The sequence below is a fragment of the Sciurus carolinensis genome, chromosome 9, assembly GCF_902686445.1.
Source record: "Sciurus carolinensis chromosome 9, mSciCar1.2, whole genome shotgun sequence".
In the NCBI taxonomy this organism is placed as follows: domain Eukaryota; kingdom Metazoa; phylum Chordata; class Mammalia; order Rodentia; family Sciuridae; genus Sciurus; species Sciurus carolinensis.
Genome location: NC_062221.1, coordinates 130,257,259 through 130,283,255, shown reverse-complemented (window position 1 = coordinate 130,283,255; position 25,997 = coordinate 130,257,259). Strand labels below are relative to the sequence as shown.

At 37.0% G+C, this 25,997-nt stretch overlaps 2 protein-coding genes across 15 annotated transcripts in view; both read left to right on the top strand.

Moving 5' to 3' along the window:
- The window catches only part of Paxbp1 (PAX3 and PAX7 binding protein 1), a 32,431-nt gene extending 14,729 nt beyond the window's left edge, over window positions 1-17,702 (top strand). The window contains exons 9-18 of the mRNA XM_047564191.1: window positions 2,548-2,647; window positions 2,725-2,840; window positions 4,806-5,005; window positions 6,043-6,187; window positions 7,018-7,139; window positions 7,878-7,954; window positions 8,404-8,470; window positions 11,287-11,433; window positions 14,451-14,605; window positions 16,514-17,702. Of these exons, the coding sequence (XP_047420147.1) occupies window positions 2,548-2,647; window positions 2,725-2,840; window positions 4,806-5,005; window positions 6,043-6,187; window positions 7,018-7,139; window positions 7,878-7,954; window positions 8,404-8,470; window positions 11,287-11,433; window positions 14,451-14,605; window positions 16,514-16,631 (1,247 nt within the window). The 3' untranslated portion in view covers window positions 16,632-17,702. The remainder of the gene's footprint in view (window positions 1-2,547; window positions 2,648-2,724; window positions 2,841-4,805; window positions 5,006-6,042; window positions 6,188-7,017; window positions 7,140-7,877; window positions 7,955-8,403; window positions 8,471-11,286; window positions 11,434-14,450; window positions 14,606-16,513) is intronic.
- Window positions 17,703-20,622: 2,920 nt separating this feature from the next.
- Window positions 20,623-25,997, top strand: part of Synj1 (synaptojanin 1) — a 78,606-nt gene continuing 73,231 nt past the window's right edge. For 13 of the 14 annotated variants that reach the window (XM_047563778.1, XM_047563782.1, XM_047563776.1 and 10 more), the window contains exons 1-2: window positions 20,715-20,832; window positions 21,724-21,869. In XM_047563778.1, the coding sequence (XP_047419734.1) occupies window positions 21,746-21,869 (124 nt within the window). In that variant the 5' untranslated portion in view covers window positions 20,715-20,832; window positions 21,724-21,745. Of the gene's footprint in view, window positions 20,833-21,723; window positions 21,870-25,997 lie in introns of all 14 variants that reach the window. The other variant, XM_047563774.1, reaches the window with a different exon arrangement.

Sequence of the window (25,997 nt, the reverse complement as noted above, 5' to 3'; positions counted from 1 at the left end):
GCTAGGCAAGCACTCCACCACTGAGCTGCAATCTCAGCCCTGGAAATCTCTTTTTAAATAGTATAGCTGAGATTCTTTAATCATGTTTTAAAAAGCTTTTCGATTTCATTTTTCCCACTGACTTCCATATTGATGTAATAGGAATTTTCCTAATGTGGGTTCTTCATGGCTTGTTTGTCACCACTTTGTTCCCAGTGTCCACAGTATCAAATGAAAGTATGTATCAAATTACCTGAGATACTCATTTAAATGCAGATTTCCTGGTCCTGTCCCTAGAGATTGTTACTAGGTCTTCCAAGTCCAGAAATCTGCATGTTAAACAACCATTCCAGGTAATTCAGATGCAAAGAGTCTTCATGTTGTTCTTAGAGCCAGTGCTTTGCCATACAGGGTATTCTGGGAAAGAGTCCTCCTGTGTGTCACATGGGTTTTGGAGAGTCTTAAAAACATGGTAATGTGGCCCTCAGAGCTGAGACAGACTCATCTGTGAGCTTTATAAATGGCTTTGACCCATTTTTGCCACAAAAGTTTAAATTGACTTGACACTGGGCACCTAAATGACTAATGCATCCTTCCCAGATCACTTTTTGATCCATACAGAACCAGATTTCTGGGGAAGATTACAGGTAAACATGATTTGGAAGGAGAAAATAATTTCCTTTCAAGTTAAATGGTTTGTGTGAGCTATATATCTTATTAAATCTTCCCTCCCATCTATAATCTGCTTTTCATAATAAGCAGCTATTTACTTACAATGGAATTTGAAGTAGGAGTTGAATGATGTATGTTAATTTAGATGGAAAGTTGGAAAGAATTTAAATAATGGGAAAATGAAAAATACTATCCTAGTGGGAATACACATTAATTGACAAAGATTGAGGAAAATTACATGGGACACTGAATCAGTTCATTTTCTGATTTTTTTTCTTTTAAGAAGCAAAGCATAGATTGAAATTTCATCTGTTCATAAGCATTTATCTGCAACGTGTGATTACGTGTAAACAGTTCTTACAGAAGTGAAGGAGGCCATTACTTTAGTAATCTAAACTGACATTATTAACTAGTGAACTCTGGAACACACCTTCTTCCTTATATCAGTTATTTTAAAATACAAATGAAGAATTCAGTTAAAAAATGTCAGCTTTTAAAAATAGTAAGATCTAAAATAGGATACACTGAAGTGGAAAACTAATTTTCAGTTTTGTTTTTCCTGTTGCCAGTTGTAGTGACATCTCTTGATATGTGGGGAAAAATATGCACAAGCCTTGAATGGATTTCATTCATCTTACATGTGTTCTGGTCCTCTCATCCCCAATCCCTTAGCTTAGGTTTATTCCTTCCTATTAGGATCCTGTATTTTTCCAGAGTGTCTTCATAGTATGGGGGTAAAATGTAGAAGTGAGTGAAGTATAGCAGATAGATGTTTTCCCCAACCTTTCCACTGTAGGAAAGAGAGCCAAGGAGTCTTTTTTGGCAAAATAGAATGGGTCCAGAGAAAGACATTGGAGCATTAACATTTGGGGAGCCCAACAAAATAGTTGGCACCCTACCAGTGATCTGATGGAGATGGCACTTCTAGACAGCTCCCACATTGTGCACACAGAACTTTCATTCATGCCCTGTATATGTGAACAGACTGTTATTTATCACCAGAAAGACTAACATCAACATGGGACCAGAGGGATTGCAGAAACAGTGTTGGTGGCAAAAGAAAAGTTTAACACTTAATTGATAATTTCAGGGACATAATAAAAGGTATCTTAACAAAAGTATAGGATGCTGTAGAAGAATGGTTTTGTAAAAATAAGAAGTCCCTTCTTAGAAACTAAAAGTATGGTAAATAAAATATACATTTAAGAGAGTTAGAAACCAAAGTTAGAAAATTGCCCTAGAAAGTTTGCAAAATGAGAGATGGAAAATAGAAGGAAGTAGGGAGAGAGAAGTAAAGTCTGTTGTGGAAGAGTACTGCTTGAGAAGGTATAAACTGACCCTACTCAGATAGATAGGACTTTTAGTCTTCAGTGTTGCCTTTGTCTAAGAATAAATTCCTACAAAGCAAAATTAGAGTAAAATAGAATAAATCATTAAACTCTTGGCAACAACAATGTTTTCTTAGGTCTTTCTACCTGTTTCTTTGCTGTCATTTCATGCCATTTGATATATGATGCCTAAATTCTTTCTTAAAAATATAATCTTTTATTTTCCCCTTTGCACGGGTAATTTAGATTTTTTTGTTTGGTCATCATAATAGCATAAACTAGTCCTGTTACTTAAACATCAAAATAGTGAATAAACCCAGTTGCATTTGGTTAGGGTTGTTGAACTCTTAATGAGAAATTGATTCTTTAATTTTTCTACTTCTTTTCATGGGAACCCAGAATAATACTGAGATATGTTCTAAACTAAAATCCTATCCAGTTTACCGTTATTGCAGAATCCTGCTGTTGAGATTAGCAAGCAGTCTGTCATAATGGCTTATTCTGTACAAACTCTTTCCTCAGTATTGTTGAAGGAAGGCCTTTAATTTTAACTATTGTTGTTTTACAGATAAAGCACTGATGGCACCAAACCTTGATTCCTTTGGGCGTGATCGGGCACTGTATCAAGAGCATGCCAAACGTCGGATTGCAGAGCGAGAGGCTAGGAGGTAATTCTAAAGATGCTTACTGTGGCTTTGTTTGGAAGGGAGGAATCTCTTTTATCTAACTTCATGTTGGTCTGTAGGACTCGTCGTAGACAAGCCAGAGAACAAACGGGGAAGATGGCAGATCACCTTGAAGGCCTTTCTAGTGATGATGAGGAAACTTCCACAGACATTACTAATTTCAATCTGGAAAAAGGTAAGACTTTTATTTGGAAGTAGGACTTGTCAATTTGGTTTTTACTTGGCTGTGGTTTTTACCAGGAAATTGTTGAAATTTTTGTGGCCTCTATATTAAATTGTATAACTAATATCATGCTGAATTCTCAGAAAATTCAGGTGTATTTAGGACTTGAAGAGCATATCTGATATTACTCTTAAGAGAATATTAAGTGACCAAAAAATGTTCAACCTTGGTATAGCTGTGCTGCAGCCTATCTAATCTGGAAAAGTATAGCAGGACATTGGGGCACTTGGTCTGAAGGAGCTTTCTGTTTGGGGGAGTCATGAATAATTTCTATCAAGAGGACTGATTAGGTGCCAGGCATTCCCAAAGGGTCCCCAAATATACCTTTCCCACCGTTGGCTGAAGTTATTTGAAATTGTGTTATCTGCTAGCCATAACAGAAGCTTATTTCCTCTTACTTACTTCATGAAGTGAATATTTCTGAATGTGTAGAAATTTTGAGAAATAGCAATGATCACCCTTGTGCTTGTCACCCAGTTTGAACAGTGCCTACTTTTCACCAAGTTCACTTTATCTGTGTGTGCATGGTGTTAAACTATTTGAAAGTAAATTATAGTAGATATTATGACACTTCACCCCTAAAAACAGGCGGAGTGTTTCATAAAAGCACTGTGTGTAATCACAGTACCATTAACACTACTAAGAAAACTAATATTTCTTAATATAATGACCATATCAATTTTTCTCAGTGGTATCTCAGGAAAAAAATTTTTTTGAACTCTTATGTTTTTGATGTTTTGCTTGTTTTCAAAATCAGGATCCTCCCAAGATTCATGTTTCACATTTGGTTGTTATAGCTTTTGATCTAGAGCAAATGAGTATCTATTAATACTCACTCTTGCTTGTTTATTTGTTTAAAGACGTTAACTTTTTAAAGAGACTAGGCCACCTATAGAAAACCTCCTCAATTCTGCATTTATCTGTCTGTTGTGGTATTGTTTAACTTGTTCTTCTATTCATTACTTTTTACTTTTCTTGTAAATTGGAATTCAGGGTCTGAATGCTTGATTAGAGTCTGGTTAAACTTTTTTTTTTTTTTTTTTTTTTTTTTTACAAAAATACTTCATAGAGGATGCTGTTTCTTATATAATTTCACACGACAAATGCTAGATTGTCTCACTTTAAGGGGTCTTAAGATTGATCTCTCCATTAAAAAGATTTCCTAAATCATCTAGGGCATCACACAACTGTCTATTCCAAAGTAACTTTTCACTTAAAAATCCTAGCATCTATTCTTCTGAAACTTGACTGTGTCAAATTATTGTAATCACCAATAGAATGTACGCACGTTGCTAGGTACTGAACCCAGAGATACTGCGCTGCTGAGCTATATATCCCCAGCCCATTTTTTAAATTTTGAGACAGGATCTTGCTAAGTTAAGTTGTCAAGGTTGGTCTTCAACTTAGCTGTACTCCTTCCTCAGACTCCGGAGTACCTGGGATTGCAGGCACGTGCCACCAGGCTCAGCTACCAATAGACTTGAAAAAGGAACATGATTGGTCACTGATCATGATGCATAACTAATTTACATAGCATTTTGTGGACTGAAAAACTAGCAGCAGCAAAATTTGTATTTTAAGCAATTATAGTTAATATAACATGATTGCTGAAATTTGAACCATGTCGGGAGTGGCATTACTTAACTAAGTTTCTGTAATAGAAAATTGCATATATTGAAAAAAAGTTGTACACATTGGAAACTTTCAAAAACAAGAACTGGTTGTGCATTGGAGTTCCTGAAAGATAAAGTAAACCTAAACTTCTGTTTATCCTTTGTTCTAAATTGCAATTAATAAATTAATCCTTTATTAATGAGCCTCTTATTGATATTCAAGCTTCAGTGAAAATAGTGGACTGACTTTTTTTTCTACTTTACACTAAATTATGATTCTCTGTGGGGTTTTGTGTTGTTTTAGATCGCATTTCAAAAGAATCCAGCAAGGTTTTTGAAGATGTCCTTGAGAGTTTCTATTCAATTGACTGCATTAAATCACAGTTTGAAGCCTGGCGTTCAAAATACTACATGTCCTACAAGGATGCTTACATTGGCCTTTGTTTGCCAAAGTTGTTCAACCCCCTCATCAGACTGCAGCTTCTCACTTGGACTCCTCTTGAGGTGAGCGACTTCCATCACTGTTGGAAAGCAATGTAATGTGATTCCTCTGTCATTTTAGTTTCAAAATAGAGATATATGCTTAAGCAACATGTTTTTCAGAGGAGATAGGGCATGGACTATGACTAATTAATATAGACTGTATCTGGGAATAATCTTATGATATTTTGAAGTTTTATCCTTTCCATTTTTTGATTTACATATAAATTCTTGCTCAACTAAAATTATATGTAGTAACTCTTGTATATGTATGTGAATAGTGAGAACTTAGTCCTTTTATCCTAGCAGAATTTAACCTAATGGGAAAGCATAATGGGATAGGTGGGAAAGGTCTTGAATTAAGTCAGTGGCAGTGGAAATTGAGAGGGTGAGACAAATTAAGTGTGGGAAATAGAACCAATAGGGCCTTTTGGCCTCTATGTAAGAGAAGAGACTAGAACTGGCTATTTGAGACTAGTGATGTTTATGATAGGGTTTTGGAAGTTACAGTAATTGGGGTGTATCTCTGTGACTGATGTTGACTGGGTTGAATATGGAAATTATAAGGACAAGGGAGCTGTGAGTGTAGCCCTGGAAACAACTGAAATAAATGAGCTCTGGAACCATTTAACTCACAAGCTCTGTCAGGCCTTGTGGAGTGTCCCCTGTGTGTGTGTTTGTCCTGGTATTTAGCGGAGGCTCAAATCTGTGTGTATTTGGAGGTCTTTTACTACATAGCTTCTTCCTTTGCCCTACAACTTCAACAATCTCAGCTTCCCAGAATTTCCACTGCTGTCTCAACTTGGCAAGTCTACTGTGCTCTGCATGGAATCCCCATCCCATTCTAGTGTCCTGAGACAGCATCTCACTTAACATTTGAGTCCCTTTAGTGGATCATAATCCTTGCTCCCTCTGTTCCATCATTTGGAAATACATGTTTCATATATTTTGTCCAGTTTTTACTGATTATAACCAAAGGCTAAATCTAGTTTCTCTTACTTCTGGCTTGAAATGGAAGCAGTCACTATTTTAACTGTTTGGGTATCTTTTTAACGGTTTAGGCAAAATGTCGTGACTTTGAGAATATGCTCTGGTTTGAGTCTTTGCTGTTTTATGGTTGTGAAGAACGAGAGCAAGAAAAAGATGATGTAGATGTTGCACTACTACCTACCATTGTGGAAAAGGTGATTCTTCCTAAACTAACAGGTAAATCTCCTGTCTTCTGAATTTCAGACCATTGGGCTTCCCAAATCTAGTTAACAATAGGCCCAGAGATGACTAGATGGTAGGGAACTCTTAACTTGAGACTTGAAGACCATGTTGGTGTGTGCCTAGAATTGGGGACAGTAATTGATTTGTAGGTGAGTTTTAGTGACCCTAAGACAGCCTGAAGTCAAACTGAATACATAGTTTGGGATTTATGAATGTGTGAGCTTATCTGGGGGGCAATTTCAGTGCTTTCATCAATTTCTCAAAAAGATTAGGGGTTTAGGAACCCCTATTTTAAGTATTAAAAATGAACTTTAAATAGCTGAGTGTGATGGCACATACCTGCAATCCCAGCAGCTGGGGAGGCTTAGGCAGGAAGATGATGAGTTCAAAGCCAGCCTCTGCAACTCAGCGAGGCCATGAGCAACTTGGGGAGACCCTGTCTCTAAAAAAAATACAGAAAAAGGGCTGGGGATGTGGCTCAGTGGTTAAGTGCCCCTGGGTATAGTTCCTGGTACAAAAATTAAAAGAAGAATAATGAATTTAAGTTCAGTTAGAAATTCTTCATACTGAGACATCCTTTGGAATACAAAAATCTTCCCCCCATCTTTATTTTCACTGAGTAGCATAAATAAGAATGTATCACCTCTGCACATTCCTGTATGCTCAGCATTCCTGCAGTTAATTGAACAAAGAACATTGAAGCTTGTTTTATAGAGAAGGAATAAATCAGGATTTACATTTATTATGGAACTGCTTAACATCAGATTTAAAGAAACTGCAGTTTACTTTTGTATTTCAACATATCCCTATTTTTTTCTTAATAGTGATAGCTGAAAATATGTGGGATCCTTTTTCTACAACACAGACTTCAAGAATGGTTGGAATTACACTAAAATTAATAAATGGATATCCTTCAGTAGTGAATGCAGAAAATAAAAATACCCAGGTAATTTACTATCTTTAAGAGACTTTTTCCCCCCTTCCTTTTGAAAATGAACAAGAGTTGACAATGAATGGTTATTCTAAATCATCTAAAAATTGTATTTTCCTACTTGGACATCATGAACCTTTAAAGCATAAAATACATAAAATTGGAGATACTGGTTTTCAATTTAAAAAATCTATGTGGAAGAAAGATGTTAATCTAGATACTTCTCATATTATTTCTTACCACCACATCTCTACTCCTAATCTAGCTAATCAATGTACCTTTAAGAACTATGTCTTGGGAGAGAAAGAAAGATGAAAAACTTCTAAAATGGTTAACAATTGATGGTTTACTTGTTAAAACATTTAAACGGCGTATAAAACAACTAGATAACTACTTCCAAACTTAAAATGCTGTTGTCCCTTCATGGACGTTCTTGGCTAAATGTGAAAAAGGTGTTCTTTATCATTGTTTACTTTTTACTGACCTCATTTTGAAAAGAAGCAAAGTATGTGTCATGTAGTAGACTAGGGGATTGAAAGATCTCTAAATGACTTTATTTCTTGGTAATTGTTGAGGGGGTCACTTAATAGAGAGTTGTAAATATTAATGAGTTAGGGCCTTCAGTGAGGAAAATAAAAAATTTAAGAAAATGGTTCACTCAAAATTCAGTACACAATTATATGGTTTGGAATATGGCTTATTTTTATTATCATAGCTCTTATTGAAGCATGTGATCTACTTTTAACTCTTTAGGTATACCTAAAGGCACTTTTGTTGAGAATGAGAAGAACTTTAGATGATGATGTATTCATGCCCTTATATCCAAAAAAGTAAGTGACCATTAAGAACATGAAGAGTAATATTCTCCATTCTCTTTCACAGAAGGCTTCTAAAATTCTAGAAGACTAAAAATAACTTGAAATATAAACTTAACCTACATAGTATAAACTCAGAGAGAAAGTTATTCCCTTAAGTGCCATAAAACAGTTAATGCTCTTTGTTCTCACTCAGCCTCAGAAATAAATTTTCATTGACCCGTAAACATAGTATTTTCCAGAATGTAAGTGTTTGAAAAATTATTTTTTTTTTATTGAGGTGCTGGGTATGGAACCCAGCACCTCAATAAAATGCTAGGTAAGCATCCTACCACTGAACATACCTCAGCCCCCTACTTAATTCTGTTGTTAAACTTTTACTTATAGAAATATTTGTTTATAGGGATCATTTGGAGGCACTTATATATAAAATATTTGATCATGGTGTATTTTCTCTTTCCTAGTGTCTTAGAAAATAAAAATTCTGGGCCTTATTTGTTTTTTCAACGACAGTTTTGGTCTTCAGTTAAGGTATGTATTCATAGGCTATCTTAAATATACTGAGATTTTGTTTGACTTCATATTATATTTTGAGAATATTTTCATTTTTGATTAGCTCTATAGGGGTAGAGCTACTTATAAATACAGAAGCTCCATTTTACCAACTACTTTCATTCCCAAAGTTAATAAAGTTTGATATTTCCATAGGAGAAAATGAATTCTGAGTTTCACATTGAGGCCCAAGCTACCAACAAACCACCTAACTAAATAAACCATAACTAATGTATTCAGCAGATAGAGTACAGGGTCTCTTCTGAGTTTTAGGGATTTAGCACTGAATGAGATAGAAGTGGATCTTTTGTGGAGTTCACAGTCCAGCACAGTTGACAGATAGCAGGTAATCACAGGTGTGATGAGTTTTAAAGGGGAAATTCAAGGTAGTAATGGGAGCTATAACATGCATCAAGACCTTGACTAGCTAGTTGCAGGAGATCATCTTTCACTCCGAGGTTGTGCACCAGAGGAATAAATGGAACTTAACTGTGAGATGAAGGAGAACAAGCTACCCTACAGAGACTGAAAATACATATGGCTAAGTTAGAGAGGTATTAGGGAGTCTTGATGACAGACTCTAGTAAATCATGTGCAAGATGGATGGGTAAAAGTTATAGAAAGCCACCAGATTCTTTTTCTTTTTCTTTTTCTTTTAAAGTATAATTTACAGGACTGGGGTTGTGGCTCAGTGGTAGAGTGCTTGCCTAGCACGTGTGAGGCATTGGGTTCCATCCTTAGCACCACAAATAATTATTAAAGTAAAAAAAGGTTCTTCAACAACTAATTTTAAAAAGTATAATTTATAAACATTTACTCTTTAGTATATAGTAAGTGAGTTTTTAGTGAATGTAGTTGTGTTATCACTACCAAAATGAAAAATGTGTAATGCTTTCAGCATTCTGAGAAATTTCCCATTCCCTTCTGTAGTGAAGCTCACCCTAACCTCTCCTGGCCACTTCCCCCGTATATTTATGTCTATGGTTTTATTTTCAAGAATGTTTTTAATCCGTAGAATTATAATATAGCAGGGAGCCTTTTGAGTCTGCCTCTTTCATATAACAGTGTATTTGAGATTCAGCTACATTATGTGTTATCAGTAGTTCACTGTTTTCAAATTGGGCTGTTATTTTCTTACTATGCTTAAAGTCCTTTCCGTATTCTGGAGAGAAGTCCTTTTGTCAAATAATGATTTTTTGAAAAAATATTTTTTAAGTGGAAGATGGACACAAGACCTTTATTTTATTTATTTTTACATGGTGCTGAGGATTGAACCCAGTGCCTCACACATGCTAATAATACACAAGTGCTCTACCACTGCACCACAACCCCAGGCCTCAAGTAATGATTTGCAGAGTTTTTTAGTGTGTGTGTGATTTGTGTTTTCATTCTTTTAATAGTATTCTGTGTGTAGAAGTTCTTAATTTTGATGAAGTCCAGTTTATCAATTTTCTATTATGGATTATGCTTTATGTCATATTTGTAAAATCTTTCTCTTAACATAAGGTTGCAAAGTTTTTCTTCTATCTCTTTTTTTAGAAGTTTCATAGTTTTAGGTTTTATATTTAGCCCTATAATCTGTTTTGAGTTAACTTTTATGATGGGCATGAGGCCTGGATTAAGGTTCTTTTGTTTCAGCCACCCTTTGTTAAAAAGACTATCCTTTTCCACTGAATTGCTTTTGTACCTTTGTTGAAAAGTAGGCAACTATATATATATATATATATATATATATATATATATATATATATATATATTTTTTTTTTTTTTTTTTTTATGTGGGTCATGGGAGGTTTTTAACAGAGCAGGGTCATGAACACATTGCCATTTTTAAGATTATGTTTTCCTGCTGTGTGGAGGTCATGGGTAGTAGTAGTGAAAATGAGAACTTGTATTTTTTAAACATTATCTCGTTGAATCCTTAGAGTGGCTCCACAGTAGATGCTGTTATTCTCACTCTGCAGATGGGCACAGAATAACCTGCCCAAAGTTGTTTCATTGGTAACGGTAGAATTGGGACTCTAGCTCAGGCCAGTAGCTCTTTTCACCTGGTGTTCTGAATTAATACCTAATGCCCCAAGGCCTCCCTTGTAAATAATGAATTCTTTATTATGCAGCTGGAATGGAACTAGGAGAGTCACTCATCACTTATTTCTCTCACAGAACCCTGTTTGAGAAAGGGTACTTTATGGAGCTCATCCTCCTGTTTTTACTGGAGTAACTGCAGGCTGCAGAAAGAGATGATGGTAGCTTAGACTATGAGGGTGGCAGCCGGAACTAGAGAAATGACAGATTGGTTGGAGGTAGAGTCAAATAAGTTGAAGAAGAGACCAAGAATGGCATTCAGGTTTTTCACCTGAGCATTTGGTTGGGTAGTGTTACCATTTATTGATAAGCCAAAAAGTCTTTTGGTGGAATGGAAAAGGGCCTCCATTTTATGATAATGACAAGAACGTCCTGTCTTCTGAGAGTTCATAGGACTATCTGAGGCATAATTTTGAATAGAGGACACTTTCCTAAGAAACAGCATTGCTCAGTAGTACTTTAGGCAGTGATGAAAAATGTTATGTGTGCTGACTAATATGGTAGCCACTAGCTACATGTGGCTATATAAATTTTAGCTAATTAAAATTCAAACCTTCCACTATTCTAGGAAATAGCTGGACACTGAAAAGTGCTGTACTTTGGCAAGGCATTATCCTATGTATTTCATGTGGCATTTTATTGTGTAACTAATTTACTTTATTCCTAATTTAATTGCTTAACATTGCTTCTTTTTTTCCCCTTCTTTCTAGCTATTAGGAAATTTTCTTCAGTGGTATGGCATTTTCTCAAATAAAACTCTTCAGGAGTTATCAATAGATGGTTTATTAAATAGATACATTCTCATGGCTTTTCAGAATTCAGAATATGGAGATGACAGTATCAAAAAAGCCCAAAATGTGAGTTGTGATATCTATTGTTGTTTTTAAAGCACATAACTCAAAATAAGTTTCCTTTGTTCAAAGAGGGATATGAGAATTTTATGACTGCCTTTTATTACCAGACTTAATGTAAGGCTGGCAATCAGTTTACCCAGATAGTTGCAAATCCCCAATCCCCTAGTATTTTCATATCAAAGTAGGTAATGTGCCGGGTGCAGTAGTACATGCCTATAATCCCAGCAGCTTGGAAGGTAGAAGGAGGAGGTTTGCAAGTTCAAAACCAGCCTCAGCAACTTAGTGAGATCATGTTTTATAATAAAAAATAAAAAGTACTGGGATGTAGTTCAGTGGTAAAGTGCCTCTGGACTCAATTCCTAGTACCCAGTAAAGTGTTTGTATCTGTTCATTTATTTATATCAGTGTTTTTTGGCATTAATAAAAGTTTTGATTTCATGATAATTTTTTCAGTTAAAATGAATGCAGTTTTGAGTGTTATAAATTACTTTTCACTTATTTAAGAAATATCTTGTTTTTCACTTATATATTCAAGTTACACAGTATATGTATTTTTGAAGCAATGACAAAATTAATGAAAATTTGCAGGTAGGAGTACAAAGTTTCATCCCCCCTGAAAAAGTCTCTGACATGATGCCCCACTACCTCAGATATGTTTCTTTGTATTTCCAACATGGGTATTGGCCTATACAATTACAACATAGCGATTACCATCAGGAAATTAACAGATATATTACTGTTACCTAATCCTTAGAAATGCCTCCTAGTGCACATTTTATCAGTTATGTCAATACTGTCCTTCTCTAGCAAAAGAAATCCCAGAAGCTGGGTGTGGTGACTCACACCTATACTCCCAACTACTTGGGAGGTTGAAGCAGGAAAATTGAAGGTTAGAGGCCAGTCTGGGCAACTTTGCAAGACCTGCCTCAAAATGAAAAGAGCTGGGAATGTAGTTTAGTGGTAGAGTGCTTGCCTAGGATGTACAAGGCCTGGTGTTCAGTCACTAGTACCGCAATTTTTTTTTTTTTTTTTTAAATAATTAAAAGTAGACTATTCCCTTGAATGTTTTAAGGAATATTTTATCTGCCAGTTTATTTATACAGTGCCCGGGCATTTCCGGGAAAGTATTTTGAGAATGTTTAGGCATTTGCTTGTTTCTTTGAATTCTTTTGAGATGGCATTAATTTTTTCTTTTAGACGATTGGGAGGAATTTTCAGGGTGAAGTCTTAATAAGTGACGTTATCAGTACTAAATATTTGAAAAATTTTGATCCTGGCACAAGCTAATGAGAATCCAGTTACCTTAAGGGAGCAGTTTTTACTGTGTACTATTATTTATTTACTTATTTCAAAATATTTTGTTTAGTTGTAGGTGGACACAGTACTTTTATTTTATTTTATGTGGTACTCAGGATTGAAGGTAGGGCCTCATGCGTGTTAAGCGAGTGTGTTTCTTTTTTGCTTTTCTTTGTTTTTGGTCCTGGGGATTGAACATAGAGGTGCTTTACCACTGAGCCATATCCTTAGCCCTTTTCATTTTTTGAGACAGAATCTCTCTAAGTTGGTTAGGTCCTTACTAAATGGTTGAGGCTGGCCTCAAACTTGTGATCCTCCTGCTTCAGCTACTGGAGTTGCTGGTATTACAGGTGTACACCAGTGCACTCAGCTACGGAGAACTCTTTTTTATTTTTTTAAATATTTGTATAGTTGTCAAAGGACCTTTATTTTATTTATTTATGTGTGGTGCTGAGAATTGAACCCAGTGCCTCAAGATTGCTAGGCAAGTGCTTTACCACTGAGCCACAACTCCAGCCCGCTACGGAGAACTCCTAACACATGTCCTTTTGTGTTCACTCAATGAGTTTGACATGTTATATAATGTAAAACCTGAAGTGTTTGAGGCTGGAAATGTGAGCTTGTGGCTTCATTACCATTGCCTCTAGAAAATGAGAATTATTGTCTTTTATGCCATTAGTTTTATTATCTTCCATGTTAAATTTGTTTCCTTTAGAACTGTTGAGGCCCAGTATCAATAATCTTTCCCTTTTCCTGAAGCTTGACAGTTTTAATAAATGCTCAGAGTTTAAAAAAAAAAAAAAAAAAAAAAAATTAAAAGTACCCAGATCATGCATTCTGTTTGTTATATCTCTTTAGCCTCCTTTAATCCAGAAGAGTTTCAGGTCTTTCCTTGGCCTTAATAACCTTGACACTTTTGTAAATGATAGGCCAGTTATTTTTTAGAATGTTCCCCAAATTGGGTTTTCCTGATATTCTGTCAAGATTAAATTCAGTTCTTTTCTCATATTTGGCAGAAATTGTCCCAGATTTCCTGAGTGTGGCCCCTCAGTGTCGACTTCTGTAATCTTACGACATTTCCCCTCATTTGGTTGAAATACTTGCTTTCTGCTTTCTGGCATGAGTTTTTTTGGTCTTAATCTGTATTTGTTCTGCCCCAGGCCTGGAATCAGTCATTTTTCCAGTGATCCCTGTGTTCCAGTAATGATGAGCCTTCTTTATTCACTTGGACTGATGTGACTACTCACACTAAGCTATCCTTTTTCTACAACGAGCCTCACCCTTCTTAAGCTGTGGCACTCCGTGTCATGGTGCTCTGTACACCTCACTAAGGCTCTTGCACTGGGCTGCACCTGTGGTGTGGATCTTGCTTAACCTTGCTCTGGGCCATATTTATACACTCATTTTTATATAACATCTGTCCATGAAGGAGAACTCATTTCATTTAGGGCATCTTGCAAGACTGGAAAATAAGCAATTGGTTATCCATTTTATAGCTAGATTACTTAAAAATGGGTCAAATCATCTTTGGAATTGAATATCTGATCCATATATAGTTAATATAGAAAGGAGGCTTAAAAAGAATCTCTTCAGGCTAATTAATTAATATAGTCTAATAACACCTCTTCTGGTTAAATACATTATGCCCATTATCTAGATCCAGCTTTTAGATATTATCATTTATTCTGTTTTAACTATTGTTTTTTATATTCTTTTCAACATAGGTAATCAACTGTTTCCCCAAACAGTGGTTCATGAATCTGAAAGGAGAAAGAACTATTTCTCAGTTAGAAAACTTCTGCCGATACCTTGTACACTTAGCAGATACAATTTACAGGAATAGTATTGGGTGCTCTGATGTGGATAAAAGAAATGCAAGGTAACTTTTTATTTACAATCACTTATTGAAACGGTAACCTATTTTTTAGTTGTTAGATTTAGTGATGTTAAAATGTTTTAAGTACTCATCTTAATATAAATTGTACAATCACTTAGTATTGTAAATCTACCAAAAGTACACATAACTTTTTTTTTGCAGTTTTATCTTTTTTCAGTATGTTAAATTTATGGAGGTTGTTAGGGAAAGATTTCTGGTAAGGGTCAGCCTTGAGGAGAATGAATATTCTGTCTCCTCAGTGAAGATTTGGGGAGAACACAGGCTCTAGGAATGTGATGAACTTAGGTCCTATGCAATTTGTTATATAGCATCCTAGAAAAGATCAATTAAACCCAGAGTATGTTGATATAATATCCCAATTTTAGGACCTTCATGGTCCATGCTTTTCTTTATCATATCATAGACTAAAGGTTATCACTCATGATTTGTAGAATAATGTATGCCTAATTTTTATCAAGAATTGCTGGGAAGGAATGAGTGAACCATTATTCTTTCTGTGGGCATTTGTATAATTTGAGGCTAAAAATTTAGCATAAAAATATGTAATAGTAAGTAGTCCATTTTGAAAGAATTTTCAAAATTTTGTGATTTTTGTATATTCTTAATATCAATTTGTTTGGACATACCACAAGTATAGCTCTATAAGAAAACTTTTTTGTTCAGGAAATATTTTGGGGCCCTTGTTGCCCTTTCTCAAAAAGAGTCTTATGTTCTTATGAGAAACCTGTTGATTTTTCGAGATACAATTAAAAGCAGAGTAAATAGTAAAGTTTTTAATGATAAGATTCTTAGTGTTGCTTTACATTTTAATTTTTTTTTTGTGTATCATTTTGGTGTTGATTGTTATTGGCACTTTTTTTCTCAGTATATATTTTTTTACTACATAAAGCCTACCACTTTTAAAATTTTGATTTACATATACTTAACAGGGTTTTTGTTTGAGAGTAATTATCAACAAATATTTGCTTTTCTATAGAAAAGAACTTCAGCTATTTAAGCATTTGCTCTGTGCAGTGCACATAAAGTAAATTCCCCTTATGCTGCAAAGAACTTATGCCCCTAAAGAACTTTATTACTATAATGTTGTAGAGGAGATGAGTCAATATTGTCATGTTGTGTGCTGTTTCTCATGAGTGGGTCAAACTCAAGTGTTGAAACAGCTATTCTTTAAGTGTGCTTCCTGTCTATCAGCATTACCTGGGAGATTTTTAGAAATGTGTATTCTCAGGTTCAAACACACATGGAATCAGAACTCTGGGGTGGGGTCAGGTAATGTTTTAACAACTCTAGGCAATTCTGATGTTGTTAAAATGTGATGATCCTTCATGATAAGGTAGAGTGACTTCTGGCTGGTGCAGTAAGGAAAACCAGATTGTTTTGTTTAATGAATTCAGAGGAGTGGAATTGAGGCAGGATCTTGATGGATTGATGATAAAGACACACAAGTAGAATTTTGTGTTCCAGGAGTACTCCAAAAGAATTGGCACTCTGGTTTAGGAAGGAATGGGGGACAGGGCTCCGAAGAAGTTTGGGAACAGATTGCTTTTTTATTTTGTATGATATTCAGATTAATCCTCTCAGTTAACTGTCCTTTATAAATGATATGTGCAGTATGAATTGTATAATTATGCATATATGTATTTATACCACCATGGGTTGATTAATACCATTCATCTGAGTGAAATTATTTTTTGTTTTTAGCAGTCTGTGGGCTAGTCATTTTACATATATGTTTAATTTTATATGATGTAGTTTTCATATGTTTCCCATATTTTAAAATGCATGTTTAGACAAATTGCAAAATCTCTGTAAAGTTGTCATAGCATCAAGAGCAAATTTCCCTTAAATGTGCTAATTAAATGCTGCTACATTTTTTTTTTTTTCCTTTAGGGAAAACATAAAGCAGATAGTAAAACTTCTTGCAAGTATTCGAGCTTTGGATCATGCTATGACTGTTGCAAGTGACCACAATGTGAAAGAATTTAAGTCTTTGATTGAAGGAAAATAGACCTATGAGACTGAAAAGCCTATTTGCTTTAATACCATTCCCAATGTATAATTTTGTATATATGTAAAGTTTCTTACACTGTAAAATACTGATTTTCATTTTAATACAAAAAACATTATATTCAATACTGTGTCCTTAACTGCGATTTCTTCAGAATGGAAAGGAATTCAGATTATTTCTAGGAGTCTATGAATGTTTTCCTTACTGCCTGTCATACTTTGTTTACAGAAGTATTTTGTATGATCATTCAAATTAACCCTCAGTTAATTGTCCTCTATAAACAATGTGTGCAGTGTAAATTGTGTAATTATGCATATGTGTATATAGATATATATATATATATATATATATTTATATCACCATGGACTTTCACACTGGAAATTTGTGGTGTTTTTCTACAGAGAAAGCCTTTTAACAGCAGAAAATTATCCAGTAGCAAATTGTCTTAGGGAAATTACTACACTGTTGTAACAAAAGGGCTGGCAAGTGACTAAATAAATGTTCATCCCCTTTTGGTTAGCGTTGCTATCACTGTAGCTGTGCTGCCTTAAAATTGAGAGTTGAGTTATGGACTTAGTCATTGAGTGAATGTTGAACTTTCTTCCTTGAATCAGCATTACAAGCAAATGTGGGTTTCATGTGAACTCTAATATATGCAATATAGTTTCAATGGAATGTGAAAGTTTAATTTTTGAAAATTATAAGCCCACAACCTAACTGCATGGTTTAGGCTGACTGTCCTGTCTCATTCATAATTTTACTCCCTGCCCAGCTTACAGATACATGCATTTGAATTTTAGTAGTCTTATCATTATATTTAAAATCCCACATATGTGAGTTATATATGCAATAAAGAATACGCCTTGCTGATTAGCCACACCCAGGCAGTTTAATATCCATGGTCTTCTATAATGTTTGTACCACATTGTAAATATTCAGAGAACTTGTTTTAAAGTTTATGCTTTCTGATTCTGTGGTTTTCAAAAGAGGAACTTTTTGGAAATTAAGGACTATTGTTTGATAATTATATATGTAATTATGCTTTAGCCAAGCATTAAATTAATTTTTAAATACATTCTTTGTTGTATTTTACTGATGACTAATTTTAGAGCATTTCAAATGACTCTAGTATAGTGAGGATTAACAGTTCCATATGTACCCTTGATCAAGGCAAGTAATATTTAGAATAGTATCTTGCAGCATACTTGCTCTGTCAGTTGTATCTTTATTGTGGACATATCACTTATCCCTACACATTCATTCTGGGTGAATTTTTGTTATACTGTACTGGCCTATAACATTCTCAATTTCAGTGAATAAAACATAACATAAATATGTCTTTGGGCCTTAAACTTTAAACTGTTTCCAAACCCCTTAGGCCTAGTACTCTTCATATATGTTTTTAAGAATTCTTACAGTGAATTAAGACATTTTGTCCTGTGAGGTCCATCAGGTTACTTGGGTTTCAGGAATGGGTGTGAGCTAGAACTTTGCAAGGTAAATTTAGTATACTGTGCAGGAGACAAATGTTTTTATATCTCAACCAGAAGATTTTCATTTGAAGGAAATTAATTTACTGTAATAAATTACCCCAAATTGGGTGAGCAGTTCAGGGAACAAAAATTTGTTTTTTTTTAGAATTCTAGAAGTCAGAAGTTAGAAATTATGTGTAAATAGAGCCATTCTTCCTATAAAGACAATAGGATTAAATCCTTCCTTTTACAGCTTCTGTGGCTGTTGCTACTCTTTGGCTTGCAGTCACATTGCTCCTATCACTGTATCTGTCTTCTGAGGGTATGTTTAATTCCCCTCTGTCTGCCTTTTATAAGGAGACTTGTGATTACATCTAGGGTCTACCTGGATAATCCAATATGATCTCAAAAGTCTTTAGTTCAATCACTGCTGCAAATTATTTTTTTCCTACCTGAATAACCATTCATTCAAGGCTTGAAGGATTAGGATTGGGGGGGGGGATATTTTTTAGGTTATCACAGGCCTCATTGCTGTTTCAAGGATCAAGAGGGTGTTGGCTTGTCTTGCAGGCCCTTAGGATCTCACTGTTAAATCTCTATGCCACCTATTTGTATTTTTAAGTTAGCTCACCCTAAAGATATGTCAAGTTTGGTGAAATTTGGTCAGCTATTTTCAAATGCTGTTAGTGTATAAATAAGAAGAAATCACACGTTTAAAAAGTCACTAGTAAAATTGCCTTTGTTTTTCAACTCCTGGGTGTGTGCTTTTTCCAACTAAAATAACCTATTTTTGAAAGGATTTGAAAAAACTGTGACCTAAAAGTCCTGTTACTCTCCAGTTAAATTTAAAGGAAGAGACAGTAATTCAAAGGCAGAAGTTTTTACCTCAATCTTAGTCCAAAATCAAAAGGATCCAGGAATAGAAAGAGCCTAGCACCCATGATTCCCACCCTGAACATGGAGTGGTTTCCTGTGTAGATTCCCAGAGACGTGATGTGCAAGGAATCGTGGGCTTTGGGGTTGTTTGGTTTACAATCTCACCTTTAAAATACTAATTTTCATTGTCATAAAAATATAACTGCCAAGCAAAGCAGTTGAAAACTATGGCTACTGAAGCCATCAATTTGGTGGGTGGTGGCGGCAGCAACTGGTGCATATCAGGGGTATGGATATATTTATGCTTGAAAAGACAAATAGGAAAAATTCCATTCTCAACCACTTCTACCTAGTTTTGTCAAGTGCCATCCACAATTGAAATGGACTCTTCCAGAGAGGGGAATGAGTAACCACTGACAAGTTGATTATTTTAATATTAATTTAAATTTTTAGGCTGCTATGGGTAACCACTAGGAACAGCAAAACGTTTTTTTTCTTAGAAGACAGTACTAAATGAATCTCTCGTCCTCAGAACTAATCCAAGTGTCTGCATTTCTCTTTGACGTAAAGTGACTTTTTAAATTAATTTTAGCTACCTTAGCACCCTGAAACCAGGGTGGGTCCAGCTTCTCTAAAATGGATAGAGAAATGTCAAGTCACATGACAGGGCCTGGAGGGGGAAATGATTTTGCACAGCATCAAGTTTAAATTCTGCTTTTGTTGGCAAATGCAAGAAGGGGAAGAGGTAGAGGAAAAAGCAAAGACAAGTGGAAACAGTTTCTCAGAGTGCTGGGTTCTTCAGGTTTTCAATTCCTTTTTGCTTTGTTGGCTTCAACTTCAATCATTCTCATATCTTAATTTGTTAAGTGGAAACTGAATAGGTATGTGGGACACAGACATTACCCAGGCATGATTTGTTGAAAAAATGAGATTTATGGGGCTAATGCCGTTAGTCACTAAGTTCCACCGTTGGCAAAACCTATTCGTCATCCAGGGACAGCCATTTTTTAACTCTGCCTTCAGCTCCTGGTTGGTGACTCCCCAGTTTCCATCGTATATAGTTGAGCACTCTTCACTGTAATGCTCCAGAGCGCTCCAGAACACACACACACAAAGGTAGCGAACAGAACAGTTTCAAACCGGCCTTATTTCTTATTGCTGCCCACCCAGGAACTTAGAATAAGAACTCGGAGCGGATCGCTGTGAGACACCATGGACAGCTCTTCAGGCGCCACCTGGTTGGCGCGGCGTGCTGACGGTCCTCCCCCTCCCCCTCGTAGGTCTAGCCGAGGGAGGCAGCAAGGGGTGGTCCTGACGCCCAGTTTGGGCACGTATCAACAGCCAACCCCCAAAACTCTTCCCAGGAGTCCCTCCCTGGCGCGCACAAGGAGGGCTGGGGAGCTCTGGAAAGCTCTCGCCAGGGGACCTGGAAGGCCGAATCTTCCCTCTCCCAGCATCCCCGGCGGTGGGACCTGCAGCTACGGCCTAGGGGACACGCTGGCCGAGCGAAGGTCGCTGCAGGTGGAGGCAGCAGCAGCTGCCGGCGGGTGCCAGGCCGCGCGGGGGCACGGGGTGGGCGGGGCTCCTTCCTACGCCCCGCCCCTTCCCGCATGGGGCGGGCCTTCCGCCCCGGCCGCGGCGCAATGCGGAAGAGATGGGTCTGCTGGAGCGGAAGTGACGCTTCCGGCGGCTGTGGCGGCGGCGGCTGCGGGAGGAGGAGGAGGAGGAGCCGAAGGAAGAGGTGAGCTCCCTGCGGGGGGCGGGGAGCAGCCGCGGCCAGACCCACCGGCTGCGGGGTTGGCGGGCGGACGCTTCTAGAGGCGGTCTCGGTCGCCGCAGCCTTCGCTGGAGCGGTGAGGGTGGCTCCGCAGCTGGGGTGCGGGAGGGCGGGCGTGGTGGTGCGAAGAGACTGTGGGTTGTGCGGGGTGCGGCGTTGGACTGGGGGCTGTGGTGACAGCGGCTGTCAACCTGCCCACAGGAAAGAAACCGGGTCCGTCTGAGCGCCGGGACATCTCTTCTGGCGCATAATGGAGGCGTTGGGCTCCGGGCGCCTCCGTCCCCCTGGGAAGGAGCCGCTTCCTCGGGCGGTAGACTGCCGGTCGGGTCCCTGCCCCGAGTTGACTTCCTTTCGTAGGGATCGGTCCCACTTGCGGTACCCGCAGGCGGCGGCGGCCGCCTGGGGCCCGGCGGGCGGCGGCGGCAGCCTGTGTCGCTTCTGCCCTTCGCCGCCGCCCAGAGAGCCCGCGGTGGCTGGTAATCCTTTCCCTTCTCGGCCCCCTAAGGAGCTTTGAACCGGGTTCTAACCTCCCCTCCCACATCCTCTCCTCCCCGCGCCCCCGAGGGTCGGCGTGAAGTTCCCCGGTCGGTTCCCTTCCAGCCCAGTGACACATCTTGAAGCAGGAAGCTGATAACCCCCAGTGAAAATACGCTCAAAATTTTTCCCTTGGTAAACATAAATTAAACGGGAAACTCATCTCAACCAGACTGTTATGGACTTCCAGTGCTAAAGCCTGACCGGTCTTGAGGAGAGAATTGGTAGTGTATTCTTTAGCTTTTTGGTTAGAATTTAGTGACGACTGAGGTTTTGGAATGAGCCATTCAATCCCAGCTCTCTTATTTTCCCTGCCTGCCCCCCTCCCCCCGCAATCAAAAACCTGGCAGGGAGGGACTTCTGGATGCCTTGCAGTCCTTGCAGCAGAAAGAACCCTCAGCTTCATTTGCTTTGGTTTTCTTGGTTTTCGCAGGGCTGCCTCTGAAGAAAGGAGAATGGCGTTCAGCAAAGGATTTCGAATTTATCACAAATTGGATCCCCCACCTTTCAGTCTCATAGTGGAAACTAGGCATAAGGAAGAATGTCTCATGTTCGAGTCTGGTGCTGTGGCCGTGCTCTGTAAGTCGTCTGTTACAGATCAGCTGGGCATGGTCTCTGTTTTGATTTGAAATTCTCAAAATCAACATTTAGAAAAAAGACTTGACGGCCTTCTCATTATATCTAGCAGTTTATGCTTTTATTTCCTTTTAATCAAACCTTATTTTCCTGTAAAGTTTTTGTTAGTAGGTTTTTGTTGGGGGAATGCTAGGAGGTTATAGGTTTTGGTTACAGGAATTTGCATTTTGGGGTTCTTCTGCTGCTTCTTAAAGTATATCTTTTTCCATATAAATATCATTTCCGTTTATGTCTTGTCACATCATTAACCCTTAAAGTGACTTGCTTGACAGTTTTTACTGGAATGAACACGATTTCTTGCAGATCACTTACAATAATAGGTGTTATTTGATATTGTTAGTATGATGTTGAACAAATGTATATGTATACGTAATATGTATATATATGTGTTTTCGTGTGTGTGTGTGTGTGTGTGGTACCGGGAGTCCAACCCAGGGCCCCATGCACACTAGGGAAGCACTATATCCCTGAGCTACATCCCCAGCTTTTATCTTTTTGTTAATTCTGTTTATCTTCATTAGATTTAGGCTATGTAGGTAATTCTCAGGGCAAAAAAGTTTGAATATTGCTTTTCTCTGTAAAGCTAGCATAAATGAATATATAATCTCTGTGGTATATTATTTTTCCTATTATAAACTTTATAGTAATAATTAAAATATATTTTGTTTTCAATTTAATTTTTAACTAATACATAAAAACAAATTGTATTTATTCAGTATCACATAATGTTTTGATACATGCGTACATTGGTGTTTAAATCAGGTTAAGCATATTTGTCTCTTAAAGCGTTTATCATTTCTTGATGGTGAAAACTTGCAAAATTCTTTCTTCTAGCTTTCTGAAATATGCAGAACATTATTATCTATAGGCACCCTACTGTGTAATAGTAAAGTATTATTTTTTGTGGGAGGAGTACTAAGGATTAAACCCAGGGAATGCTTTATCACTGAACTCTATCCCCAGCTCTTTTATTTTGAGAGATGGACTCATTAAATTGCCAAGGCTCTTCTTGAACTTGGGATCATCCTTCCCTAGCTTCCTGAGTAGCTGGGATTACAGGCATGTACCACCATGCTTGGCTTAAAATATTTGTATTTAAGAGCTAAAAACCTTGTTTTTATAAATCATATTACTTATAAAATAATTTGTCCTTTGGCTTAGAGTTATAACAAAGTGTGTGTTGTGTAGGGAACTGTGTTTGGAAGGTTGTGACATGTTCTCTTTATCTTCAGCAGCCCCAGTCCCCTGAATTTCAGTGCCTCCTGAATATTAATCTGTAAGAAGAATCTTCTAAAATCATTTTGTATTCAACCAAAGTGTAATTCTGTTTTTCACTAAGATTAAGTTTGGACTCCTCAGCCTTTCAGTCAAGGCTTTCTGTAATTTGGACCCTCTCTTTCTGCCCCATATAGGTCTCCTTTATGGAGATTTTGGTGTTTCTTCAATGCTTTCTTTTCCCAAGTATCATGAATTCTCCAGCCTTCATCATGTTGTTCCTTGTTATACTTTCTTCCTCCAAGACTGCTAGAGTGCTTCCTCTGTCACTGTGGTTCAGCCCTGCCAATTGCACTCAAGTCCTCTTCTTTTCTGAGAATTTGCCCTGCCCACTCACTACAGTTCACTTTTGTCTCTACATCCTCTTTATTTCTGTAGAACTTCATCTGCATCAGAAGATGAACCTTTTTATGGTGAATTTTGTTGTTCTCTAAATGCTTATACACAGGTGTTTTTCTTCAAGATAAATGGTAAAAGTGACCCTAGTAGTACTCTTGATTTTCACGTACCAAAAGTTTATAATTTCAACAGTATCTAGTTGCCTTAGGTTTAAAGAGTAAAGTTTTAAAAATTTGACATGATAGTCAATCAGCACACGGTGTTAATTGGCAGTCACTTAATTTTCTTAGCTTATGCTAGAAGTGTCATGTGATTCCAAACATGCTTGTCTTTCAAATTATTAGCACGTATGAAGAAGTAGGTTGCAAGTGAAAATAGATTTGGACCCCTTGGGACCAAATTCCACTCACCCAGCCTTATGACTCTCTTTAGAATCCTGTTGATAGGATTCCAAGGTTAAATTAGTCATGATGCTTTGAATTGATCGGTGAGAAAATGGTTTTCAGCCCTGGCTGCACATTAAAATCACCGAGGGAATATTTACAAATATGGGTTCCTGGGCTCTAGCCCCCAAGAGATTCTGATATTATCACATTGGGATGACAGTTTCTGAGCAGAATTTATATTGGCTTTGTTATGATAGATGAGGGGATCTTTATTTTGGGTTTATAGAGTTTATCTAAAATACCCATTTTTCCCGGATCTTGGTGAATGTTTTTGTCTATGATGAGGTTAATAAATAGTTTTCTTGAAAACTTCAGGCTGAACCAAGTGCTGATGTTGTCATAGCATTCTTAGTATGTTATTTCATATCACATGGATTGTGTTCAGGTTTCAATTTCTGAATGCTGGGCTCCTTGAAAAGGCCTGTGTCTTAGTAAAGATTGCATCCCAAGTGTTTAGTAGTGTTTACTCAGACAAATGACATTAGGAGGAAGACTAACCTAAACTTAATTACAGAGTTGACAAATGCAGTTATCATATGTTGGAAAATATAGTTTTTGGGTTTTTTTCTTTCAGTTTTTTTTTTTGTAGGGTTGGTGATTGAACCTGAAGATTCATACATGCTAGACAAGAACCGTACCACTGAGCTATATCCCTAGCCCAATTTAATTATATATTAATTGACACATAATAATTATAACAATTCCTGGGATACAGTGTGATGTTTTTATACATGTACCTTGTGTTAATGATCCAGTCAGGTAATTAACATATCCAGAGCCTTCGTTATTTCTTAGTAGTAAGACATTCAAAATTCCCTCTTTAGCCATTTTGAAATATACGTTATCATTACTATAGTTACCTACTGTGTAATAGAGTACCAAGACTTATTCTTCCTATCTGACCTTAACTTCGAACCCTCTGACCAGCCTCCTCCAAACTCCACCTCATCTCCACCACTCTCTTCAGCCTCTGGCAATCATCATTCTACTCTACTTCTATGAGATGGACTTTTTTCTTTCTTTCCTTTTGTGTTTTTTTGTGGTGCTGAGGATTGAACCCAAGGGATCTCACACATGCTATGCAAGTGCTTTTCCACCTGAGCTATATCCCTAGCCTGACATTGGCTTTTGTAGATTCAACATAATGAGATCCTGTAGTACATATTTTCTGCTCCTTGCTTATTTCACTTAACGTAATACCCTCCTGGTTCATACATGTTGTTGCAAATAATAAGATTTCATCTTTTAGGACTAAATAGTATTCCATTTTGTATACATGCCACAAAATACAGGGTCTTTTCTTAAAAATTTTATTTGTGGTGGTGCATGCATGTAGTTAGTTACTTGAGAGACTGAGGTGAGAAGATCACTTGAGCCCAAGATTTTGAGACTAGTCTGGGAAACAGGGAGATCCTATCTCAGAAAAGGAAAACAATGAAAAAAAGAATTTCTATTAACTGAACTACTGATATAAAAGATATATATTACTTATTAAGATTTGTTACTGAAAAATCCTATTGTAACAACTGTTAACCATATTATTAAGGTTTTTTTTGAGTTGCCAAGAATCTGTGATGAATGTTGTTTGTTTATCCTATAAACACTGTTAACAATTTGTTTAAAATTACTTTTTAAATGGATAATAATTATTGATTTCTTCTGTTGCATTTATTTTAAAAAATTCTTTTGAAACATTATTATCCTTAGACAACAATTTTCAAATAAATTATTTATTTTTTTATGTATTATGTATGTATGTGTATGTATGTGGTGCTGAGGAGTGAACCCAGTGCCTCACATGTGCTAGGCAGGCGCTCTACCACTGAGCCACAACCCCAGCCCACAATTAATGATTTTTACTGGTGTACCCATTTTTGAAAATTTTTAATCCAGAAAGAGTTGTGTTAAATTTAAATCTGGTCTGTGGAGCAGTGGTTCAATTTAGCAGGTGGACTCATTGACATGTATACTTCATTTGACCAATATATATATCAGTATGATGGTCATAAGT